General features: G+C 44.7%; 1 protein-coding gene across 1 annotated transcript in view; it reads left to right on the forward strand.

Annotated features, from left to right (window-relative positions):
* Positions 1-27,005, forward strand: part of LOC131593141 (voltage-dependent T-type calcium channel subunit alpha-1I-like) — a 148,582-nt gene that overhangs the window by 78,837 nt on the left and 42,740 nt on the right. Inside the window, exons 4-7 of the mRNA XM_058865400.1 lie at positions 4,462-4,559; positions 19,600-19,759; positions 21,915-22,230; positions 22,859-22,951. Coding sequence (XP_058721383.1) covers positions 4,462-4,559; positions 19,600-19,759; positions 21,915-22,230; positions 22,859-22,951 — 667 coding nt within the window. The remainder of the gene's footprint in view (positions 1-4,461; positions 4,560-19,599; positions 19,760-21,914; positions 22,231-22,858; positions 22,952-27,005) is intronic.

Consider the following 27,005-nt stretch of genomic DNA (forward strand, 5'->3'; position numbering starts at 1 on the left):
CTGAGCAGATTTACCTAAATGGAAAAATAGAAAGGAAAGTCAAGGGGCAAATGGAAAAAGTGGGAACGAAGAAGAAAGATTAAAATGAGAGGTAGAAATGTTGCAGGCAGTGTGTGTCAGAGGGATGTAAAGAGGCAGGGAGCAGGTGGGATGCTGTGAGAGTGGGGAGGGAGGCAGAGCTCAAATGGAGAGGTGTTCCCTGCCAGGCATCCCCCTGCTTCTGCAGGATGAACCCCATACATGCAGCCAGTGCCTCTGTCCATTTCCCACCCTGCCAGTGTTCCCAGAGTGCATCTGTCTTGAGCTGTGTGGTGTGAGGATACTGCCTGCGCCAATCCCCTCTCCTTCCAGAAGTGTTTCATGTAGAAGGTTTTGAAAAAGAAAACCTCTAGCAAGGGAAGAAGAATTACAGTAAATATTCAATTACCTTGACAGCTCAGAGCTGAAATTCCATCACAGATGAGAAGTTTGTCTTATTTAGCATAGTTTAAGCTTCTGAACCTGTCCCTCCACTCACCCACTCACAAAAGAGGCCACAAAATACTTTAGTGATGCCAGAAATGACCTGCTGTTTCCCTCAGAAGAGATGCATTTCACCCTGCTCCCTCATGAGAAATAGAAAGAACTCACAACCAGCACAGTCCTGTCTTCTTTTCCTCCCCTTCCCACATCCTAGACTTTGTCTGACTGGCCCTAGACCTTGAAGAATTCATGGTGTTTACTAACAAGACATGCTTTAAGCAGCCAAGAGAGAGGAGAACAAGAAGGGTAGTCAGGTCATGGGGGCTACCCTTGCTCATGGCACTGAGCTGGTACAAAGCAAGAACAAGGAGCCTGGAAATCTCCTGGAGTTTCATGGGTGGCCATTCATTTTGTACCAGCTGTAACATTACCTTGGTTTGCAAACACCCAGCAAACACAGGGTTCTACAGGTTGCTGAGGTATTAAGGATCCAAAACCCACCTGCCTGGGAGTTCAAACAAGCACAGTACACCTGACTCACCACCACAAGATCTCTAGACACAGAAAATGTGAACCTGCTGACAGCTCCTGGCTGATCACTTTTTGCGATGAGTCCTTTTGACTCTGCGTCAACCTGACATCACCTCCATGTATGGCACTAGGAGATGGGACACAGCCCAAACCTAGAGCAGGTAAAGTGTCCACAGTGTCCAGGCTGTGGGGAGCAGGGCTGGCTGGAGAATGGTAATAACAAAAAGAGCTGGGCTAGCAATGCCTGAAATGCTATAGATGCCTGGAGACTCCAGCGGAGTCACTTAGAGATCCTATTTCATTAGAGAATGGAGCCACCATTTGGGTTTATCTGTTTGATCTACCCAGAAGATGGGTGGGTTTTTGGTAATCGGTGGAGTTTCACTGCACTTTGGTCACCTGCATTGTGTGGGCATGCTACCATTGCACAAAGGGAAGAGTGAACAGAAGCTGATACTGAAGTGATCACGAGAAATAAAAAGGCGAAAATGAGAAGCCCTAATGCAAAATTACACTGGAATTGCATAGAAATTGTTTGGATACAATCTCCGTGACTACAATAGTCATATCTCATCTGCAGGGATTTAGGCATCCTGGATTTCTCTGTTATTACAGCCAAGACCAGGAGGCCTCAGGAAGAGCTGTAGGCAGAAGGAGTCTGTTAATCGAGCTGGATTCCTGGGGCCTCCTAGGGCTGAGTTCATTTTTGTCACAAGTTGCTCTCTAAAAGATTTAGCAGTTGCCCTTTTCTAACCCATGCTTGGGAACAACCTGCTGTTTTCCCTGGCAGTGTGATTGTCTGTTCAGCTTTTTTGTCTGGCTACACTGGAAGGTAATGGCAGTAAATCTGTGACTCTGTGGCCACTGAGGGCTGCAGGAGGCTGGCTTGCTGCTGTCTGAACCACAGAGTTGAGTTAAGGCAGCATTTGTCTTGTGCTGAAAGGACCCACAGTCACTACTTGGCTGATTGATAATTTTCTATTGACACAGGGACTGTACTACATAGATGGCAAACTCATTCCAGCTAAGAGAAGGCAGTGATGTGCAGCTGGTTATGGTTACTCAAATGCTGTAGCCATAAAACAGGACAAAACCAAATGGTGTGAAAACATTTTAAAATTAATTATAGATTAATTTTAAATCAATTAAATTTAATTCTGTATGGTTAAGGCTAAGAAAAGGTGTCACCTCCACCCATTGATTTAATGTCACCCCTAGCCCTGTGCTTTTCCCCTGTGTCCAGCTTCTCTGAGGACCACAGTATTCAGGACTTCTCATTTGGCTCCTTGCAGTTCAGAAAAAAATACTTTTTTAAATTAGATGTATTTTGGGCCAACAGCTTACTTGGCGTTTGACTCTGTTTTGGGTTGTTCTGCAACTGCTCCAAAAAAAATTATTTTTTTTCTTCAGATCTAACCCAGTTCTCTTAGGAAATGAGTGTTTTTAGGAAAGGAAAGGAAGTTCAGTGGGACTTCACCAAGCTTGAGGCCTTTATGTTTCTGTACCTATACATAACCCCACAGCAGACTGCAGCATGGGGGCTCTTTCAGTCAGGAAGCTACTTCTGTGTGTCAGCTCTTTGTGAAGAACTGCTAGCTCATGTTCTGGGAGCAGTGCAACTCTGTCTGTAGTGTGCTTCGCCTGTAACTGGAATTCCAAAGTTTCAGCAGGTCTGTCTAGTTCTGGAGCAACAACACGCTGATGAGACCATCTTGCTTTATTTGGAGCAAGGTTGTCAGTGCTTACTCAAGGCCCTTTCACTGTGTGCCTTTGCACCACACTGGGATGTCCCGTAGTCATGTCCATGCATTTATATCTCTGTGTGTTCCTCCTCCTTTCACACCTGCTTCCCAATTTCATCTGACTGGATCCTAAGCCTCTGTCTATCACTAATTCTTTCTGTAGGCCAGTTGAACATTTCTGCTTAGTTTGGGGTCAGGGTTTATTTTGGAGGTGGGAATATTTTGATTATTTGTATGAAATCCCTTGTCTCTTCTTCTGCACTTGGTGTATGTGGAACTGACAGCTCCAGGGAGGTAAATGAATGCCACTGCATTTCAGAGGAAGAATTATTTCATGCAATTACCCTAAAAGTGCATGAGAGAACAGACTGAAAGGAATGAGGGAGAGAAAGAAAGAGAGCATGAGAGAGGATAATCACAACACTTCGACAGGTTTACCCCGTCGTGTTTGAAAATCTATCACTCTGACAAGTCCCCTTTGTGAAAGATGTAGACAGATAACCAGGCATTAGCTCTTCAAGGTCCTCTTGAATGAAGGGTGATCAATAGAAGGATCAGTCCACTGCAGCATTTCACTTGATGCCTCTCCCTGATTATTTTTTAAAGACTGGCTGTACCCCATTTCCCTCTCAGTGTCTCACTTTAGCTCTCTCATTTAATTCTCAGTGATTCCTGCTCAGGAGGATTTGGGTAAACTTTAGCTTGACTTGTGGGTCTTTCTGTATAAATTATAATGCTTTTGTTCTGAGAAAGGGTGCAGTAACAAAAGGCTGTCCCCCCAGTCCTTTCCTGTCTCTTGAGTTTTGTTAAAAGGCCAAGGAAAAGGGAACTTTGTGTAGTTCTATTATTCATGTCTGAGAAGAGATTCAGTAGAAGCAGTTCCTGTCCTGACTCTGCTGCTATTTCACCTGCCAACTTTGTCAGCCTCTTTATTCCATGTGCAGATCAGAGTTACCCAAGGGCAGCTGGTGACAACAGGCCACGTCTTCCTGGAGGCCTCATGCGCCTCTGTTCATGAAAACATGAAAAATGCTTTGAGGTCCTCAGGTGGAAATTGCTGGCCAGGATAAATTACTGTTATAATAGTTTCCCGCCATGCTTTCAAAGAGAGAGGACATTTGCCATAGTGGGTGAGAAGAGAACACTGGGCTGAAGATTGCTGGGCCAGGTCACTTTTTGTCACCTGCACCTGCTGCTCTTGCAGAAAAGCCAATGCATGAGTCACACCTCTTTGCACTTTGAGGTTATTTACAGCACATGTTTTCAGGTTAGGAAAGCGAAGGTCTAGCATATGTCCTAAAATTAGGCTTTTCTCCTTTTGGTTGGTGTCAAAAAGGAGTGATTCACTCCATGGGGGAAGCCTTTCCACCTATTCAAAGCAGTTAGTGATTTAAGTAAGAGGGTTTATTTCAGTGTGAAGTAAAGCAGGTTTAGCTGAAGCTGCCTCCTGAGACCATACCCTGCAGTGGGAGATGAGGGGAACAAAGGAAGCACCCCACTGTGCTGCAGGTTACTCCCAACAAAACTGGGCACACAGCTCCAGTCCTGCTGGTCTTGTGTGCAGTGGCCACCCCACGTGTGCCCTGGCCAGGAGTCCCAGGATGAAGCTCAGGCTTCAACAAAGAAATGATAAACCTGTGTCTCAAGCAGAAATTCTGGATTCTGTTAAACTTTTTCTCTCCTTTTTTTTCTCTCTCTCTCTCTCCCTCTCTTTCCCCTTCTGCAGGATGGTGGAGTACTCCCTGGATCTCCAAAACATTAACTTGTCTGCAATCCGTACAGTCCGTGTCCTGAGACCCCTGAAAGCTATCAACCGTGTGCCCAGTAAGTCGTGCTTCCCTCTCACACCTCTCAGCTCTTCCTGTGGGTAGGGCATGATCAATAAGGCTGCCTGTGGTGGTGTTGTCCCAGCAGTGGTCAGGTACAAAATGAATAGAGGTTTTCATAGGGCTGTGTGCAGGCTCTTCCCCATCACAGGCCCAAGAGGTGTTGTTGGATGGGCAGGAAAACAAGTCTGCCAGCATCTCTGTCCTGGTCATCCTTCTTGCATGGCCATGTTGATGGAACTTCAGGAACTGAAGGTGAAAAATATGCAGTAAATTGAAGTGTTTTTCCTTTCTCTCCCTGAAAGGCAACACAGGTTTAATGATGTCTGTAGGCTCAAAAAGGCCTGTGTGTGAGGTCTGGAGGAAGATCAGCTTTGGGAAGCAGGGAGAACTAGTTTGCTCAGGCTTTCACAAGACCTTCCAGATCTTCTCATCTGAAAAATTTTCATGTTGTTACAGGGTGGGGGCATGTAGCGCCGACTCATTTTTCTTCCTTCCTCACCTTGTGCTTTGTATTCTCTCTTTTGTGCCAGCTAGCCCCTCTGTGAGCTGCTGTGTGTGTATGAGCCAGGCCTTGGGCGGCCAGGGCTGTGCCCAAACCTGGATGTGTCAGCCCTGGGAGACTTCAGGCATTTCTTCTGCAAGAATGGCAGGAAGTCTCTTTGCTGCTCTCTGTAATCTCCCTGATCAGCCTGTCTGCACTTTCTAAGACCTTGCCAGAGCTCTCCTAATCCTTCTCTCAAACTCAGATGTTCCTTTTTCTTTTCCAGACCTGAGAAAGTTTGCACAGTTGACCTCCTAGTCTGTATCATACATTTTCCCTTGTGCCAAAGTAATTTTCATGATGTCACCTATTTCTTGAACATGCTGTGGAGGTGGATTTCAGAGGCTCTGACTTGATGCAAAGCCCTTCTATAAAAGGATCTTGTCCATCTTCTTGGATGTACTTTTATCTTTGAGCAATAAACCTGAACAGAAGGTGTGAAAGAGAAACTGAGGAACGGTCCTGTGTGCCCAGCATAGCAGGAGGGGACCAGGCAAAAGAGGCACTGGTTGGGGCACTGAGAGAACAGACAGGAATGCAACAGGTCCATCATGGGATGATAAAGATAAGGTTCAAGAGAAGCTTTTGGCTATTCACTGTCAGCAAAACAACCCCCCAGTCTGTCTCCATCTCGCTGGTCCTTCTCCAGAGAGGAGAGGGCTGGGAGTGAGCCCTGGTCATGGGGTTGATGCCTTGTGAGGTACCTGGAACAGAGGCTAGACAGTGTTAAAGGAATAAAGGAGGTATTTATTAAAAGGCTTTCAAAGGATACACCTTGAGCAGTAAAAGAGCCTGGCTGAAGCTACACCCAAGATGGATGATGGGTCACAAGTTTTCACACTTCTGTAAGTTTTGGTATATTTACATATTGGGGTTAATTGTTCAATTAAAGCTTCAAGTCCCATCCTCCCAGATTGCTCTCCTCAATTCGCTGTAGTTTGTACTTACTGGGCCTGAAGCTGGAACAGTGTCCTTGGTTCTCAGGCTGGAAAAGGATTGTTTTGTCCAACTCCCCTGTGAAGAGAACTTGCTAACACTTTATATGGAGTTCAGAGTTATATACCCATGCAGAAGAGAATCTGCAAAGTATGAAAGCTAAAACTTAAGGCATCAGGGTAGGACCTTTCTGTGAGGGCGATGACCTAGAGGCTGTGCATGGCAGGCTCACCCTGTCCTGGAAGATATGGGCAGCTATGTGAGAGCAGCACCATCCTCACGTTGTGCAGCCTCCTTTCCTCCCTGCTTCATCAGGTATGTCACAAGTTTGTGCTCAAAGACTGCTTTGAGAGACTGATCCCTGTTATCAGGGTAGACTTAACCTTGGAGGCAAACGGAAACATCTGGAATGACCTCCAATTAACTCTTACAGGTGTCTGCCATTTTAATTACTGGACAAAGGTGGTCAGGAGGAGAGCTTGCCTGGCAGAAACTTAAAGCTTTCTCTTATTCACATTTATCTCCTGGAACAGCCAGGGCTGTCCCAGGGAGGAATAGTGTAAGCCACATCAAAACTGACCAACTAGGGACCTGCTCCATCCATGCAGAGACTCCAGAGATGCTTTCCATCATCTTTCCTGACCTTTGTAGAGCAGATACCATTGAATTTCTCCTGGCTGTCCCTGCCCTGACATTGCCTGTTTGCTCTTTTCATCAGTATAGAACTATACCTGTATGAAATTGATGCTGTTTTAATTTCCACTCTGTGGTTAAACCTTTACGTATTTTTCTTGCTACATAAATCTGTGGTTATATGTTACGCACAGAGAATATTTTGGGAGAAAGACATCTTGCCATTAATTAAAACAAAACAAAAAAAAAAAAAAAAAAAGGAAAAAGAAAAAAGAAAGCAATTGGATTCCCTGGGAGAGGAAGCATTGACTTGAGGGCTGAAACCTAGCGAAGAGGTTGTAAACAAAGGCTTGTGATAAATGGGAATGAGCTGCATTAGAAGAAGGTGCCCAGTGGGCTACAACAAACATAATTAATGGGACCTTTGGCCACAAATCTTTTTTTAATGTCCTTTTAAAGTTGTTCATTACTAATCTGAAGCAAGAGAAAAGTCTATTAGTGAGATTTACTGATGATATCAAGCTGGAGGTGGTGCAGGTGCTACCAAAGAAAGGGGGAAATAGGATAGCCCAAGGCAGAGGGAGATTGAGGTCATGGCTGTGAGTGTGAGATGTCTGGGGAGAGGCAAGGAATGGGGGGTGGTTAATCCCAAATGCAGACATTTGGCCAAATTCTAAAGGCTGTGATGGGGGGGCCCAGTGTTCACCTTAGACATTTCTCAAAGGCTTCCATGTGGACACACAGGTAGGGACTGATTTTCACAGGGGAGTCTGGTTGTGTGGACTGAATAACAGCAGTTTATCATCAGGAGAATGGACAAAATGATTAGGAGCCTGACTGATTAGAACATGAGTGGAAGAGTGCTCAAGTGGTCTGTCAGATTATTTAGCACCCAAAGAATTCTACTAATCTGTTTGATAAGTCCACGTACTTACGTAAGAAATTTCTGGAGAAGTTTGAGAGAAATTTTGTACTACATGAAGAAAAAAAAAAGTGATAAGAGAAAATTAGAAGAGAGGAAACTCAGAAGGGATTTCTAAGGAAACAGTAGCAACATGACAGAGTAAAAAGTTAAATAAACTTATTTTGTATTCTTGGCAGGTGGGCAAGGCTGAAGCTTAAATGCACAAATTCCCAAATTGGATGTGTCTAAATTCTGCTTACGTGTGCTCATTTTTAACATGCTCCTGAAAGCCCTTCTTCACAGTGACACACCCGAGACTTTGAAATAATATCCCACAAGGAGCTGGAAAATTCTATTTGCCTGTGCTCTACTCATTACCTATGATATAAAGGATGCATGTAAGGATGTAAAGTCCCTCTGAATCTTGACAGAAGAGGAAAAGGACAGCCAGTGTAACCAAAAGGTGGTAAATGTCCATTAAGAATGACAGTTTCTATCCAGTTTGTAGTTAGGCTGTAAAACTTGCTGTCACAGGAAGTGGCCGTGTGCAAGTGAAGGAAGTAAAATGGGATTTTCCAAGGGGTGCCCCTTCCCTGGAAGTGTTCAAGGTCAGTTTGGATGGGACTTTGGGGAGCTGGACTGGTGGAAAGTGTTCTTGTCTGTGGCAGCGAGGTTGAAAGTAGATGATCTTCAATGTCCCTTCCAAACCAAACCATTCTATGAGAACTCAGATGGAGACACTTCTAGATTCCAAAACCTCCTTTTGGGTTAGAGCTGATCTTTAGCTACCAGTTATCAGCAATTGATTGCATTTCTCACAGTTCTCAGCAGGATGTGCTACTGACCATTTCAGGTTTCCTGTCTGAAGCAGTCCGGGGTTCTGCCCTGCCTGATCGTTCCCCCATTCTCATGCCATCTGTGGAGCATGCTAAAGAAGACACAAAGCACCGTGGTCTTGTAATATATACCACACCTTCATTAATATTCCCTCTTTTTGCTCTTATTCCTGGCTACAACCCCAGGAACTCTGCCTTTTGGGGGGTCATGTTTGAAAATGCAGGAAATGGAAATCCAGAGATTGGTCTGGACCTATTGCCATGAGATTCAGTTCCATGGCAATGAGCTGGTGTGACAAGCCCTGCAAGTCACTGAATAACTGTAAAGAGTGAAAAAAATACCCTCCAGGCCTCTGTCAGAGGTAGCTGCTTTCTGATTTGGGCATGTCTGCATCCAGGTCTTGAGGTGAAATTCCACATCCATTTGTTGTTAACCTTTTGTGATTGTGTGTCAGCTTGCTGGGTGAAATATTGCTCTTTGTGCTGGCTCTTTTTTTTTTGTTTCTTCTTCTCAAGGCAAGGCACAAGGTTTGGGGGGTAGGAGTGAGGGTGGTTTTGTTTTATTTTTTGCCTACTTTTGAGCAGTGAATCTGTGATAATTTCTGATAATTTGAATTTCTTGCTCTTTTTTTATTAAGCCTTGTTGACATTGAAGAAGGAAATGTTTCTTCATTTTACTCTTTCTTGTCACATTGGCCTTATGCAAAGGAGTGCCTTTGCATTATGTTTGATGTCTTCCAGTTTCCACTTACAATTTAGTAGCTGATTCATCATTTGGAAGCAGATTTCTTCAGCTGAGTACACTGCATAGAAGTGAAGGAATCTGTTGCAAAGCAACTTTACAGAGTAGAAAGTGTGTATATGTGCTAATACTCTGTCTGTAAGTACAGTAATATTTATGTGGAGTTATAGGTATTAGAAAAATAGCATTATATACTTATTATTTGGTGTGCAGGAAATAAAATTGCAGATTTGTGGCAAGTTTTGCTTTTTCTAAATGTGTTTTTGTTCAGTCAGAACAAAAATAATCTTTTCCCATCCATTTTAATACAGCTTTATGTTGCCTAATTTTAGGTGGATTGTTTCATTTAATGTTTTTACGTATACTGGCTCCTGACAAAAAAGTGTAAAAATCAGAAATCCTTAATCATGCCATTCCACTATAAGAATGCTTTCCTTTCTTCTTGTCCTCTTTTTCTTTTTGCTAAATGGCTAAATGTTTTAATAACTATTGCATTGTTTTTATTTCAATCAAATAGCATTTTTTTTCCTACCACAAGTGCTGTGTATGAAAATTTTGAACTAGTTCAATTTTTCTTTATTAATTATTATAATTATAATAGCTCCATGGGTCCAAATAGACTGAAGTTTTCTCCTTTTCTTCTACAGATCCCAAAGATATAAACCATGGCTTGTTATTTTTAGTCTTTCTTATGCTTCACACCAGGTTAGTGGGACTCAGTGAGTGTCACCAGCAGACTCAGAAATACAACTGACATCTCCTAACTCTTAGCTCTGCACTCATCTCACTATATACCAAACCACCAATATAAAAATAATCAGAACCATCTGAGTGCTGAAATGGGAAAAGCAGATGTGTAACCTGTATATGCCTGCTTAAAATATGTAGTCCACACCAAGGTACCTGTGCTTGGCGCTGTAACAGCGCCTAAAACAGAGTAAGCTGGCTACAAACCCCGCACTTGGCATGGGGGAAAAGTGATGACATTTACTTCTCTAAATGTGTTTTTGAAGAACTAATTTCACTGATGAGCGTGTGTGAAATGAGCTTCTGACTGAGATATATTAGGCTGTAAAACACTCTCATTTACAGCTAGATCAGACAAAAACCAAGCACATTTGACAGGCACAATCCTGCCCTAGCAGTTGGAAATGCAAACGGATTATGAAATTCCTCTTCTAAGTGCCCCCCATAGAGCCTTTGCTTCAGATGCTTCAGTGTTTTTGCAAGAGGACTTGCCGCTTCTCTTCCAACACTGATTCCCTTTCAGAAATGTACTCTTCCAAATGTCTCTTTTGGAAGTATATTTTTTCCCCTTCTCAGTTTTATTTGTGAAGCAATAGCTGAAACTCAGACACTGTTGATTTTTTCCAAATATTTAAACTTACCCAACTCACAGTTCTTTGTATGAGGTGCTCTGTAAATACTTATTATCACACCTCAGTGACAAACAAACCACACTCTCAAACACATGCAAATGTACATACACACATATTTATCCACATACAGCCTGAGCAGGTTAGTAAGGGCACAGGAGTGATGTTCTCTTGCAGCGCCCATACAAAAACGTTTCACAAAGCCCTGTTCATTCCCTGATCAGGCTGTATGACTGAAATGTGTTTAAAGGTGAAGATGCCAGCTTTCTGCAGGCTCTGTCCCAGACAGGTGGGCAGGGAAGGGATGGAGAAAAGCTGACAGGAAATGGGCTTCACCAATTGGGTCAAGTTCAGTCTATGTCCTCCCTTCCCAACCAAATGGAGCAAAGCACTGAATCGAGCAATGAGATTTGTGCCTGGAGCATGCCATTAAAGGATGCTTTTCCTCCAAGGAGGGTGACAGATCAGAGATGGAATTGTACTCAGAGCTGCACTATCCTTCATGAGCAGCTTTTTATCCAGTCAGTCAAGCCCTAAATTAGATGGACATGCTCAGGATAAAGGGAAACAGTGTGAAGTGAAGAAGAGCAGAATGAAGATCAATAGAGATGAGAATAAAGAAGCGGGTCTGGAAAGAGAAATGCACAGGAGACAAGTGGTAGGGTTTGCCAGGCACAGCACATGAAGGCCTGATGCACCTCCATGTGTAGGATAATGCACAGAAGTGGTGGGGAGGAAATCAAAACTGATACAAAGTCAAGGATAGTATAAAGAAGAACTATTGACTCACAAATATGCTGGATGCGTTTGCAAATCAACACTTCTCTGAAGCTCTTTAACAAACCAACTGGTCTGTAACCAGACCCACATTTTGCTGTGCTGGAGGAAGCCTTCATAGAAGCCTGGAATGGTTTGATTTGGAAGGGACCTTAAAGATATCTCGTTCCAACTCCCCATCTGTGGGCAAGGACACCTTCCACTAGAGCAGATCCCCATTCAGCCTGGCCTTGCACACTTCCAAGGATGAGGCATCCACAATTTGTCTGGATGTTCCAGTGCCTCACAACTCACAGTAAACTTTTTTTTTCCTGTACTTAAGTCTTCAGTCACTGAAGACAGGCTCCAATTTTATTTACTTGTTGTCTGATCTCAGTGCTGTTTCTCATGGGGATTTAAGTGTGCAGTGTATTGCCAGGTGCTTAACTGGGTAATCAAAGTGAATTTTGGAGAAAAAACCCCAAATATAATGAGAATTATATTCCTTTGTAAGTTTAACGTCATGGCAAGGAGCTGGGAAATACTGAAATGCAGGAACTAGAGACCTGGAAATGCTTTGTTTTGTATGATACATTGCTTAGTTTCTATTTTATGTGGTCACAAATCATGGGAGAAAGTAATATTTCCTTCTTTGAACCAGTCCACTTAATTTCACAATTATTAGCAAGTATTCAAGAGTCAAAAATTGTGTGTTTGTGGGTTTTTCAGATGGCTTTAATGCCATGAGATTTGAAAAAGGAAAAGGAAAAATACTCATAGATCATATTTATTTGTTTTTCCCATGGCTTTCAGACCTTTAGGCTTGTGAGTCTTTTTTTTTCACCTATAGTAGTGGGGAATAAAAAAATTCTTTCCTTTATTTATTTTTTTTTTGGCTGCAATCTGAGATTTTCAAGTCATAGCAAGATTTCACACCTGAAGCTTTCTGCCATGCATCCCAAGACTGACGATAAAAATCACAAGAGTCTGTAACATCACTTCAGAATTTGTATTACTGAAAATAAAGCAAGCCTGGAAAAAACCAAAACATTACAGAAACCAGTCATAGAAAGGCCTCTGATGGAATCTTTATTTCTCCCTTCTCCTGTAGGGGAACCTGCAGAGCCAGAATTTTAAAAAATGCTTAGCACCTCACAGCTCCCATTGTGACAATTCTGCTGCCTGTTCAAACAAGCTCAGCCTCCAGTGTACACAGTGCTCATGAAAGCCCTGCCATGTATTTTTCTGCCTAAATGGGAGCTGAGCTGTTTTGCAAAATCTGTCCCATGGGACCTATCAAGCAATGGATACCGTGGAAATGTGAGCAATAATGACAGTGTATTATGGGGTGAATGATACTGTCATATTACACTAATGCAAATTAAACTTTGTGTGTGTGGGCAAGGCAATTTACAATCATAACCTTAAATTTCTCTCTCTTTGTGTATTTTGGGACCGATTCTCTTGTTCACACTCATTTCACATAATGTCATGTCATTGCCTGCAGTAGAAAGAAACATGATTCATGCTAGTGACAGCAAGAGGAAATTAGCCCCGTTAAATCTTACCCAGAAGTTGCATTAATGCTGTTTTACATAATATTTTGCATTATTTTGTCCCACTTAGCACTAGAGATGTGTAAAGAAGTTAAGGATATGTATAGAATGGAGACAAGTGGCTCGCAGCCACAGCACTGGAGTTGACTTTTGTCCCTGGTGTTGGGTGGCTCCTGCAATTCCAAAAGAAAATCTGGCACTGTAAGTTTTTAATAGACTCTTCACTGAAAGTGAATGCAGTCATCGCTGCAGTGATAAATGGGGAAAAAATGAGATGATCAGTGAATGAACTACTGTAGCAGGTGGTAGTAGGTGTTGCTTATTAGATGTTCAGTATTACAAAAAAGAACAGAATGACAGAAATCCCCCAGAGAGACACCTCTCTAAGAAATAATCTGACACCTGTCATCACTCTCCAAGACAAGGTTGCTTAACCGTCCAAAGCTTGCAAGGGCATAACGGCAAGACAGTGAAGAGGGGGGCTACTGACTGGGACCTTTGCCTGCATCCATTTCTGCTCATGTCACAGATTATGTGGCTACCAACCGTGCTATGGTGGCACGTCCTGAATGTGACTGCTTGTGGAGGAGGAATTTTCTGTTGTTACCTGTGAACCTTAGCTGGGCTTACAGCATCCATGATAAGGTGCAGCCTGCTGCAGAGCTTGGGTCTCTCCTTCTCTTTGGATGGCAGAAAAGCTTGGACTGTGGCTACTCTTTTTCCAGAAATGTCAGCATTTAGGTGTCAAGGTAAATGCTCTGGATTTTACTCTCTTTTTTGAGGCCGCTGCAACCGCGGGGTTTGAAATTAGGAAGCTTCACTTCTGAGCTTGCTTCTTCACATCACCTGGCAGCACCACCTGAGCCCCCTTTGGCAGCCTGCTGAACACTGTGGCTCTGCAGTGTCTGTGTGTTTATTTGCTCCTCTTCCCCTCCAAGGAAAACAGCTTATCTCAGGTTTCATTTGCACTCCCTTTTCAGTGGTTGTTTTAGCTGAATGTCTGTTGGGAAGTGTTTTAAGTAGTGCATTTTTCCTCCCTTTCTACTTTCGTTTTTCATGCACATGACCTGACCTGGTCCATGTCGCTCTCTCACTGAAAAGAGGTGAGGTCTGTGTTAGTCCCTGGATCCCAAGGGAATAGTTTCTAGAGCCTAGGAGCAAGTTTAAAGAGAGTTTTTTTCTCTTATATGAGTGTACTCTAAACCTGCTCTGGAAAGCTCTGTTGTTCCAGCAGGGTGAAGCTCTGGCCAGCAAGTATTTTCCTGGAGTTTTAGTCTTTTGGTTACCTCAGGCTTAAACTGAGAAGCACCTTGTAGGTAAGGACTATGGGCACTTAATGTTTAAACTTGAGTATTCTAAGGGAAGTAATTGTATGAAGATGAGGCTTGGTATGCCCATGTTACTGAGAAAATGAACAACAGCTCTACAGACTGGCCGAAGCTTTGTAAGTGCTGAAAATGTCACATTTTCATATCTTCTGTGGTTACACTGGGGAGTGACAAAGATAATTTGAGGTTATGTCATCAACAGACTGAGTAGGATGAGGTTTCTGAGCCAGTCAGGGATGCTAAAAGGCTTTGCTTGTCAGTAAGGCATGAGTGGGGATTTGGTGAGGAACTGACCAGAGCTCCTGAGATATGGATCATGCTGACCATCTACAAGTGCTAAACTCCCAGCTCTAAATGTATCCTACAAATACACCAACAACCTGACAAAGAGAAGAAGACTTTGCTTTTCTCTGAATGAGGCCAATGTGTCTGGGGCAGTTTTTCCTTAGCAGCAGAACTGGCTTAAAGGTCTCTCAGTACCTTGCAGCATCAACTGGACCTGTCTTTCCACAGAGTTAATTTAATTTGGGTGTGGCCATCCATCTGGACATGCTCTCTCTCTTGCCTTCATGCAAAGCAGGGAGTGATGGTTTGCAATACAAGTGAGACTGGCTTTGCAGCTTCAGGACAAAGCATGTGGAACTGCACACTCTGACTCTTCCAGCTGTGCTCCTCTAGGTTGCACATCTTGTTTGCACAAGAGGCCTCAGTTAGGAGGAATGCATCAAAGAGAAAAGATCTGTATGGTGAGGGAAACTGTGGGTTATAGTATCAGTCAGCTTGGCAGTGTGTCTGCTGTTGGACCCACAGCTGATTGGTATCTCTTGGTAGTAGTTTGGCCCAAGTTTGAGCTGATGATTATGAATGCAATGTGTGAAATGACAGCTAAGCCTCGGCTCAGCAGGAGATCAGTGAGGATGGCCGTAAATTGGAGCACCAGCTTGCACTGCGCACACTAACTGAGATTATTTTAACTACGGGGGTTGGCTGCAAAATAATAATAAATTAAAAAGTGCATGTCTCTCTCTGTGTATTTTCTGCACAATCTATCTGCTGGAATGGTTCCTCAGTTCTGAAAATTTCCATAAAGGAGCATGCATAGGAAAATCCTGCCAACCACATGCTAACTGGATGGACTGCCATGTGTCCTGGGGCAGGGGAGGAAGGAAAGAAGGCACGCTTGGACAAGCAGCCTGGCTGAGGGACATAATGACACTTCAGTTTCTGCATTCTGCAAAATGTCCTGCCAGCTACAGTCACAAGTGCTGATGGGAAGGAGATTTGGTTTTGTTCCAGTTAAAATGGCAATCAGTAGCTTAGTCTTAGATGCAGGTGAGATGGGTGCTGAGAATTATGGTCTCCTCCATCTGCTCTACCCCAAGAGAGGGAATGATTGCCTCAATCTGGTACCGCTTGACTTCACATGCATTGGCTCACGGTATAGCTGCACCGGACTGAGAGCCTCAGAGGTCAGTGAGATACAAGAAACCAGAAAGAGCAGGGTTGCTCACCCCCTCCTAATCCAGCCCGCTAATCACAGGGTGATTAGCACCAGGGAGTGAACCAGCTCAGCTGTCCTGGCGCTGCTGTGACAGCGCTGCTGGGCAGGGGCGGCGGTGGCGGTGGCGGGCACAGCTGTCCCGCACATCTGGCTCGGCTGCCCGGGGCGCGCCCAGCCCTGCCCCGCCGCCCTGCGCTCTCCCCGGGGCCGCCACGGCAGACGAGTCCGCTTAGCTGCGATAGCCAGGCTAATCAGGGTTGATGGCAAGTGTCTGGAGGGAGCTAGGGTCATTGTAGCGGCTGCTGAATTTGTCAGGAAGGGCCTCTGGGTGCCACCAGGATGAGACAGATTTACTTCTTCCGAACCACGAAAGACTTGAACTTGACTTCAGAACCAATTGAGACTTTGCGCAGCCCTGTGATTCCTTCTGACGGGCACTTCCGGGCACTTCTCTCACCTTCCCACCGTTTCTCATCCCTGTGACATACTTCTCCCCCATCCCCTGCTGTGTTCGGGTGGTGAACACCCCTGAGGCTTTGCTCCTGCGGGATGTCTTACCAGAAGCAGCCCTGCCTTCCAGGTACCATCGAGCACCCTTCTCTGCCCCTAGCTCAAGGGCATGGGTGAGCAGCAGGGAACCATTATGTGAGCATTGTTGTCTTCCTTGGATGCCCACAGACAAGGCCATTTCATTTCCTCCCTTTCCCTGGTCTCCTGGTCAGAGGGAGAGGAGAAAAGGCCTTTCTGAGCCCACACCTGGCACTCATGAATATTTAATGTTTCCAGCTTTTATTTTCCTTGAAGAGCAAAACCTTTTCATATTTGATGCCCTGGAAGGCTGTTTGGTTGCTGAATGTTGTTTCATCAATGCTCTCTCTCCTCTTGCTTTTCCTCCAGACTGCCCGGCCTCTCTTCCCTTCTCTTCTTGAGCAGCATTTCCTTTTTTACAAAGGATGTTTCAGAAAAGGTCACTGTCCCTTTCATATCCCCTCCTTACTGTGAGCCAGCATGGCTTCTGCTCTGCCAGTGGTAAAGGACAAATGGGGACGTGGGGAAAGGCAGCAGTGGGGAGGGAGGCGAGGAAAAGTGTGCACATAAGCTGAGGAGTAGCACAGAGGCAGAGAGGAGTTGTGGGCAGAGCAAGAGAAAAGTGTCTGAGCAGCAGGCAGAGGCAGCAGAAGATGGGAAGGAGGGAGCAGCAGGATTTTGTTGAAGAACTGGCTTTCCAGCACCTCTCAGAATTTGACATTCAAGATGCACAGGTGTTGCTCTGGATGGCAACTTGTCCAGTCAAGGCCCCTTGCAAAATGGAGGTGTTCCAGTTCCCCAAAACAGAATATTCCTAAAGCTGCATGTCCCATTTCCACACCTGGGCAGGTGCTTTAGAGACCTCATTATTTTGGCTACCAGCTTTTACAGTAAATCATCACCTGCTGTTCTTAGGCTCTTCAGCCTTTCTCCCTCTTTCTCCTGCAATTGGAACTGATGTTTGAACATTTGGATGGGTGTAGATTCAGTGTTACTGTTTTTGAGGAGCCAATCTCATATCCACAGTCAGCATCAATGGGAAGAGAAAGATGAATCTGTCTAACTGTGAAATTTAAAAGAAAAAAAATGTTTCATTTGGACTTAGAACCTGTTATTGCTGAAATTCTTTGTGATGTGGGTAAGATGCTAGGTGGCGGGGGAAACTTGCCAGTTCTTGTGTCATGGCACCACGTACCCCAGAGGGCCTAACATGAGGGCAATAGCTACGATCTTGGAGCTGTGGAGAGCATATTCTTGTACCATCAGAAATTCCTCTGAGAGTCAGGATGGAGAACGTATGGGCAGGCAGGGTGTTTCCAACAAAAAGGCAGACAAGTTTTGCTCATCACTTGCTTTCTCTTGGAACACAGACAAAATCAATTTTTGCAAATTCTGACCCAACAAGCATGCTGTCTATAAAATTCTTGTGGGAATGTCTGTTTTGTCTGTTCTGCATTTCAACGTAAGGGCAGCCTCATCTCTCCCATTACTCAGCTCTGAAATGGAGCTAGCATCAATTGATCTGAAAAACATCACCCCCTCTTGCAGCATTACTGGCACAGCTTCCTGTGTCACTTGGCTCTCCCCAGTGTACTAACCAGGACAGTTTATGGGAGCTACTGAGCTCATTCTGTGACACAACATTAATGCTGGGAACATGCAGCACTACAGTGAGGGTGCACAGTCTTGAAGTCCCAGTGCTGTTCAGAGCATTTCTCCAGGGCCCAGCAGGTCACCGTGGCTGTGCTGTTGGGCTTGTGTGCTGAGAGGTCAGAGAGCTGTCAGTGACTCAGGGCATGGCTGTGATCCCCAGCGAGTGGCTGGAGCTGTGTCCCTGCACTGCTGTGTTGCTGATGTACTCGTCTAGAAGCTGCCTTACGTGGTGACTGGTGACACAGCTGGACAGTCAGGCAGCAGGGCTTAACTACTGCTCCACAGCCTGGTCTTAGAGCTAGTGCCATCATCCCTTATCCTTCATGATCCCGTGTAGGCACCAGTAAGCATCTTCTCCTTCCTGCACATCACATAAGTATCACTCCTGTCTCTTCCACCCTGCTCTGTCTCCAAAGCATTCTCCACTAATCTAAGCCAGTCTTCTGTGCCACAGCAGGCACACTTCTCCCTCTTCCTTCAGTGTTTGTGAATTCCATGCCTGCCTGCCCCACCACAGGTGCCTCTTCCCTCCCCTCTCTGTGGGGTGAGCAGTCTGGGGAATAGACGTGGAGCATTATATAGTGTGTAGTAATTACTTGGTGCTGGATACACAAGGGGGATTATCCTGTGCCTCAAAGGGCTGTCAGAGAATCCTAATCTTATATTCCCCTTCTCTTTCCTCTTCCACTGCCATCTGAAGTAATGAATTGGTTATAAATACCTAATTAGCTAATTATTTCTTGGCCTACATGGAACATCTTCAGTGAAGGAACTCTCTGGATACCTGGGGGAGGGACCTCCTTGGAGACAAGGAGGGACAACTTTGCGAGGTGTGCATAGGGATAAAGGCAGTACTGTGATGCTCAGAAGAGTTTCTAGACTTTCACTGTCCCTGGAGAGCAGAGGAAAAGCCATTAGCTCCATGGAGAAACGAGACTATGTTTACCCCTACTAGTGGCTGTGAGCTAAAGAGCCAAGGGGAAAATAAAACCACAGGAATAATTTATTAGGTAATTAGAGAGTAAAAAAATTTTTTTTTTAAACATTTGCACTGGGCAGAGATTCTGTGCTGGAAGCACTTTGGGCTGTGCCTGCTACTTGTGTGCTCCAGCCCCATTGGGGCATGAGGACTAGCCAGGGGAGGAAATTGTGGTTTTCATGACTGTCTCTTGATGATACTGTCACTGAAGAAAACCCAATTATCTACCCAATTTATATGTTCTGGAAAGATTCATCCCACTGGCAGGCTGGCCTTGGACTATCCATGCAGGTCTCACAGGCTGCAGGATGCAGTTGCTCTACCAGGATGACTTTCAGTCCAAGGCACTGGATAATGGGGCTGTAGAGCAGACATGCCCCTTTGGGACAGTTGTCACTCTGTTGTCCTTCTGCAGGGAAAGGGGAGGGAGGGATGTCAGTCACATAGCTGATGGCACCAAAAGTCTCATTCTCTTTTCTTCTCTGCTGCAGATGGAGGCCTAAGGTTAAGAGATCACAGCATCACAGCAGCTCTGCTGGCTGCCTGTCAGTAGAGGTTAGGACAGAAAAGGGCAATAACCATAAGTCTGGCCTGGTTTGGACAGTAGTTAATTTCTGACACTCTGCTTTTATTTTCATGGGGATTTTTTCTTTTTTTATGCTTATCTTGTAAATTTCATTCCTTTTCTTCTCGTTCCCTTCCTCTCTCCCTTTCTCTATCCCTTTATCCCACACCTGCTCCTTCTGGTTCTCTCCTCCTTCTGCAGGCATGCGCATCCTTGTGAACCTGCTCCTGGACACCTTGCCCATGCTGGGGAACGTCCTTCTTCTCTGCTTCTTTGTCTTCTTCATCTTTGGCATCATTGGGGTGCAGCTGTGGGCTGGGCTGCTCCGCAACCGCTGCTTCATGGAGGAGAACTTCACAGTGTGAGTGACTGGGAGACAACATCTCCTTCCTTTCTTCCATGGACGTTTCTCTTTCCCTCTGCCTGCTCTTGTCTTCTGCCAGGCTCTCTGTGTATCACTAACTCCAAGTGTAGGGTGATAGTGTGAGGGTATTGGGCACATGTTGCAGTGGAAAGGGAGGGTGGGCAAAGGCAGCTGTTTTCTTCTGTCTCCACAGCAGGTGTCTGGCTCATTTGGATTTGATCAAGGCACAGGTTAGCATGGCTGCCCCTCCCAGCCATGCCCAGTGCTCCTACACCCAGAAAGAACTGAAACTCTGAAACATGCTGTTTTTCTGAACCTGCTCCCTCTTCAGAAAACAGCGCTCAGAGGAGTCCTACAGAAAGCCTATTACTGCTGCCTAATGCATCCAGGAACACCTTTGGCACCTCCAAAATGGAGCTGGGGGTCACTGTTTCTACACTAGTGCATTATCTTTGGAAGGACACTGAGAAATTACTAGGAAACTTCAGGAGCAGAATTGGATGTGGCCAGTGCCATGGGGAAGGGACAGAGGGCTGGTGGGAGAGATGTCCCACAGCTGGGTTAGTAGAAGTGAGAGCAACTGAAATCAAAGAATGAATATTTGAATGGGACAAAAAATCTGTGAGGAAACAGGGGAACAGTTCTGGCAAAGAGAGCCTGAAGCCACTGAGGCATCAATTACAGGTTTATTTGGGGGTTCCGGGGTGAGTCTGCAAGAGCACAGCTTTACTCCTCCCACAGGCAGTGGGGTGGAAAAGCTTCTGCTTGCCATGAATTCTCCGATTACCCAGTTTCAGGGCTGTTGACTTTCTGGCTTTAGTAGATCTCGGGCTTTAAAGTGTTTTCTTAAAACCGTATGCTAATCCCAGGTGTGCTATCAGTGTAGACTGCTTAAAGAAAACCTAGAGCTGTAGATCAGTTTAAACTGATTAAACAGTTCTGAAGCTTTAGAGCATCTCAAATTGAAAAAAAAAAGGGTGAAAATACAATGTGCAGAACAGAAGTGGAGTTGCAGAGTAGGAGCTGCTTAAAGCAGGCATTTCCTGTATTTATTTATTCCTTGGGGAAAAAGTAATGTTTAGGATGATTGTCCTTTATGTAAATCAGGAGTAGCACTTCTTTAATGAGTGTAATTACATCCATGCGGAGTTGATGTAACTGGGAAGTGAATTAGGGCCACAGCCTTCACAGTGATAGATATTAGAAAATATTTGGTTCACCGTTACTAGGGAAATCAGTTCTGAAGGTGCCCATGCACCAATAATGAGGATGAGTTACAACACACCTTTGTAGTTTAGTCCTGTTTAGTTAACAATCAGAAACTTTTTCTTTTTCATCAACACCTGTCCTCTTCCAATGACACTTAGTGAAAAAGTCTGTATTTGCACAGCATGAAAGTTGTGCATTGTAGCACTGCAAGGAATACACCAGTTAAAGTTTAATCTTTTTTTTTTTTTTTTAATCTCCACCTTACACTTTTCTGATATTAGCTCATCTCCAGCTAGGCAAGCATAGATGATTTTAATTATTCATGCATTTGGAAGGTGCTTGCATTATTTGGAAAAAAGACATGAACTTGTCATAAAACATTGCACCCATAATGCCAGCTGTCAAGGAGGAGTCAAAGTTAAGGTTAAGTCAATTTTATCTTTCCATTTCCGAATTTTAAGGCTTATCTCTGCAATGTTAATTATGCATGAACTGGATTTTTTTTTAGAAGTACAGAAGGTTCACTACCAAATGTTATAAAACATGTCCATCAGCAGTTACATATATGAACATATTACAGTAAAGCCTGATGAACTTCCTTAATGTCATTGCATCTGATTTAGCTTTGATGTTAATGGGGAGAGTGTTCAGACTGCAAATCTCTGCATTCCATCTCTTTTTTAATCTCCATGAACGCAGACTGTGTAATTTGGCTTGGGGTGATCTGATGGCAGGAAAAGCGCGGAAAGCTGGGGGCTCACCCTAGAAATTTGCTGTTTTTCAGGAGCCCTGTCATTCCTCCCCTTCTCCTGAGGCAATAAAGCTGGAAATCCCCTACCCAGTGCAGTCCCTGTGTCAGAATGGGGGCTCCCAGCTCCACCAGTATCATTGATAGATCGGAAACTCTTTGTCATGGGAAATTTGACTGTGGGTTCTTTTGCAGACAAGGTGACATTGTCCTGCCCCCTTATTACCAGCCAGAGGAAGATGATGAGATGCCCTTTATCTGCTCGCTGTCAGGAGACAATGGAATTATGGGCTGTCACGAAATACCCCCACTGAAGGAGCGAGGCCATGAGTGTTGTTTGGACAAGGATGATTATTATTATTACAATTCAGTCCGGCAAGAGTTCAATATCAGTGGCATGTGTGTGAACTGGAACCAGTACTACAACGTGTGCCGCACCGGCAATGCCAACCCACACAAGGGTGCCATCAACTTTGACAACATTGGCTATGCCTGGATTGTGATATTTCAGGTAACTCTGAGTTAGCCTCCTTACAAGGCTCAACCTTATTTTCTGTTTTTCAAACTTAGTCTTTCTGGGCTCCAGTGGTAGTTTTTCCAGGTCATGACAGATGCAAAGTAAAGGGCCTTGTGACTCCCTGGGTAAGGGAGGCAGCGCACACATGAACGCACTTGCTGAAATAAGCTCCGCTCTTCAGGCTGACTGGTAACAGTTTCCCCTCCAGTTCAGATAACTATAGTAAAGGAATCCTTTTTCTTTTTTTTTTTTTTAATTCCCAGCACACGTTGCAGATGGGAGCTAAAATCCATGCCTTTTTTCTTTTCCTCCCGCTGTACGCGGTGTCCAGTCCAAGGGGCACAGCAACCTGCTGTGGGTTTTCCCCTGCTGTGATCCAGGGAAATGAACTATATTAATGAAATATTCCTGCTGTGGACTGGAATGATCTCACAGGCTTTGACAGTATGCCAGTGTCACCAAGCAGTACCATGCTGATTTCCCGAAATGGAAATTTGGCTTCGTTGAAATGAATTGTTGTTTCTCACCTTTCTTGGGTTGCAACCATCCTGCCAGTATCTGCTTGTTATACACTGAGGAGTGAACTCTGGAATACTCCTCCTGTTTCTCTTTGTCTTTGCAGGTGATCACACTGGAAGGGTGGGTGGAGATCATGTACTATGTGATGGATGCCCATTCCTTCTACAATTTTATCTACTTTATCTTGTTGATAATCGTAAGTATAAGGTTTGATGAATGTCAGCAATGCAAGCTAAGCCAACAAAAGACAGGCCGCAGATCAACATAGATACTGGGGAAGAAAGCCTCTAGGAATCTCAGAAATCCAGCTAGTTGATTTTCACCAAGAGTCTGAAGCAGGATCACGTATATAGTTGTCAGCCAAGTTATTAGCTTTCACTCAAAAATCTACTTAAGATTGATTTTTAAAGTTATATGTGCCTAGTGTAGAAAAATGTTCTCACTGGCGGATTTTCTTGCAAAGTAAATTCCCCAAACCAGTTGGCTTAAAAGCCTGTTCTTTCTCTGCCCTTCTACTTGGTCTCTATATATTTTTTTTGCGTAATTTTTGAGCCACATTGAGTGGGGAGCTTTTGGCAGCACCTGGGTTTGTCAGGTTCAGAGTCTCAGATTCACATTTTGTTAGATTCAGGGTCTGTCACGCTGAATTACTTCCTCACCATGAATGAAAAGGAGCAACTGCTCTTAAAGTGTCAGCAGTCCAAAATAAACTGGCTGTGTGAGATCCCTTGTGGATGGTAAGATGGAAAGAGAGAAGCGTGTCAGCAACGAGAGCTTAATAAGCAGTTTATAAGCCCTGTGGATTTATACAAATGAAGTTTGAAGGTTGGTTTTCTGCAAGGATATTCATTATCAGCCCCTGGGATGAAAGCTGAGAAACATGGTGCCATTGCCTCCCAATTCCTCAGGCTTCCCTTGCATAAGTGCATGTTCTTGGCATTTCTTCTAACCGGGAAGGATTTTGTTTTTATGAAGGCTCTTCCACATTGCTCACCTGGGGATCCAAAGTCAAGAGTGAAACGGAAAGACATAGGATGAGTTATGGGAAGTATAAAATCTGTACGTGGTAGATGCAATTTAGTTTCAGGTCACTGAGTAAGGACCTCAGTGTGTATTTCCAAGGCCTACATGCGTTTGGATGGGCTTATGAATGGACCTTGGCCAGGACTCTGATCTTCATCCAACACCTGTCCTATGGGGCCATGCCCTTCAAGAAATAGGATCTCTAGAAGCAGTCACGCAGTAACAGTAACACACTGACCTATGACAGGATGTAGTTTAAATTCAAGTTGGCATGCAATGACTTGAGATAAGACTTGAATCCATTTCTGTGGGAAATTCTGCAGCCTGTACATATGGAGGGTGGCCCAAAAAACCCACAAACCTATTGGCCCATTCAGGTCAGGCACCCTAATAAAATCTTACTATATCCTTGATTTCACCCTGCCTTATGGCTTTCCATTCTTACAAGGGAAAGACAAGGAGAGAAAAACAGAAATATTAAGTACTCCCTGTGGGCTGAAGCATAAACCTGGGCAGCAGAAGTGAAATATACCTTAAGGAATGTTGCTTTTACTTTGATGCTGGAGAGTCCCAAAGAGACAGCGCAGAGATGTGATTGCACAGGATGGGGTGACGGGGGGGAGTTTCCACAGACTCTGTTCTCAGGGGCGAGCTGAACATCCACTGCTTTTTGTGTGTTCAGAAAATAATTTCCCATGAATTTTGTTCATATACCCCACAGTGCAATAGATATTCAGTATCCATCTGCATTTTGACTCTGAGCAGCATGGTTAAGATACCCCAATTTGTAGAATATGCAGTTAGACAAAGACTTTACTCCTTGTCCTACAGCCCCAGTCTCTCCCAGAGCTAGGAAGGGTCAGTGTTTAATCACTGGGGTACATACACCTGGTCTTTTGCAGGCCAGTTCCAGAAACTGCCCTTCCCCCCACATTTCAAACTACATAAATTCTGTCAGCATATTTTTGGTTTCTAAGTATCCTTCTACTGCTGGCTCACGTCATGTGGATTCACAGTGATTCAAACTTTGTCTCTGAATTTGCAGGCACTGAAAACCCTCAATTAAACACTCCACCTGAGATGTTACTGCAGAGTGTCATTGACATTTCTAGACACTCCCTCCTCATTTGCAGAAGCCATATAGGTTTATTTCTGTCAAACAGGAGAACATGAATTTCAGGTTACTTTGGGGACTGCTGAGAACAAAGGAGTCATATGCTAGATGGAATATTTTCTTTACCTTTGGTGGAGTTTGGCCAAGGAAGTATTTAGCCTTTCTGCTACCTTCTTGGAGTGTGATGCATCTTTTGCAGCACATAGCGACACCACAGAAAAAACTTGCTATCATTTGGCTGCATTTTCTGTCTGAATCTTCATATAGAAAGGACCCCTCTGTAAGTCTCATGAAGTATGGTTCTTCCAGCTTTATCCTCCCCTCCTTCTCCATGGTTGGAAGGTCTGGCTTTCTAAGCGGGATTGTTCTGACAGTCATACTTAAGCCCTGACTCTTTGGTTTTCCAGACACATTCTAACCTTGGCTCAGACCTACTCTTCTGGGGCTGGATCTCTGCAGCTTCTCTAGAGCTGTGCTTTCATCCATGACTTCTTTCCTACACTGGTATTTGCAAACACCGACGTAAGGACATTACCTGCTACTGCTCATATGTCAGGAAGAAGGCTCCACCACCTGGATATACTCCCAGCACAGTTAGAAATCCTGCACAGATGTGCTTCTCTGAGGGGAAGGGTGCTGACTGACCGTGGCACTCTGAGTGGCCTTGTAGAATCTGGGAAAAGCATTTTATGTGTTCAGCAGATTTTAAAATGCTTCCCCCTTGACCAGAGATCACAGATGTGGTATGAAGGAAGGACTGCTCCCTGTTCTTAATGTCAGTGTTACACTTGGGTTTTCCTGCTTGAGGTCCAGCTGTCTCTTTGGAGAACCTCTGCAGCTACTCGGCCACTGCTGTGGCTCCTGGACTAGAGCAAGCTCTTCGGGGATCTTAGACTGGCATCTGTATTGCAGCACTCTGAGGCTCTTTGAAGCACCCTGTGCTTACACATGTGGGCCTTGGAAGGCAAGCTGGATATCCAGGCATAAGCAGTAAAAGTAGTTGACAAGTCAGGATCTGCAGCACTAGTCAGAGTATGTTAGATATTGCAGAGATAGGGCTTGAACCTTGGGCTGAGTGAGGCCAGGATCTGATTTATCAAAGCACAGCTCAGTCTCAGGGCTGAACGGGACCCTGTGTTGGGACTTGGAATCAAGGGTCTACATCTGCTTCTCTCAAATGCTTGGACTCCATGTCTGACACTTTCTGTCTCTGCTCAGCCAGCTGAGATGAATCACTCAATTAGGAGCCTTCTGGGACCCTTCCTGTCCTTCTCCTAGCTGGGAGGCAGCTTCAAGCTCAGCAGAGCCTGAGAGTTTATGGGCTTGCCTGTGGTTTTAAGGATTAACCAAGCTAATTTGCTTTGTGTTTGATGTTCCTAGCTAAAAGGATAAGGACTGGGGAGTAGTTGCCATATCCAGTCCCCTCACTCCCCCTCTTTTTCTTCATCTGGTGGGAGATGGCACCAAATGGTGCCTGTGAGGACAGGGCTCAGTGATGTGAACCTGAACCCCGCTCTGATTCAACCCTAGGCCGACAGTGCGGTCCTGGTGAGGGCATCTTAGCCCTCACCTCTTCCTCTTGTGGCCTAGAGAGAAGGTGTTGCAAGCCCTCATGTCTTGTTTGGGAGTTGTGGGAAGCTGCAAAGTATGAGGTGGTGTCACAAGTAGTGTTCCAGAAAAGCTCACACCACTGCTGTCCATCCCCCTGCCCTGCCTCTCTCATCCCAGCTGAGGAACATAACCAAAAGGGAAACCCCAGGCAAGTATCATGCTGCTGAGGAGAATGCATTGGAGAAGACTTTGGATTCCCAGTAATACGCTCATCAGTTAAAATAAAACATGCAAGACATCACAGACTAGGGAAAATGTTGGGTGAAGGCAAAGGAATCTGAACAAGGCATTATTTTAATTTTCAAGGCCACATGCAGAAGCTGAAGGGAAAATAGGCTGAAATATGGGGGAAGGAGAGAGAAGAGAAGGGTTCAGTGATGAAGGGAAACAGAATTAGAACAGCTTTGAAGGGTGCTGAGAGGAGGAGGGGGAGAAAAAAAAAGCCCTTTATTTTGAGACACTTTATTGTCCTTATGTTGAATCTGGTTGGAAAGAGCTTCAT

Source organism: Poecile atricapillus, chromosome Z, assembly GCF_030490865.1.
Source record: "Poecile atricapillus isolate bPoeAtr1 chromosome Z, bPoeAtr1.hap1, whole genome shotgun sequence".
Lineage (NCBI taxonomy): Eukaryota > Metazoa > Chordata > Aves > Passeriformes > Paridae > Poecile > Poecile atricapillus.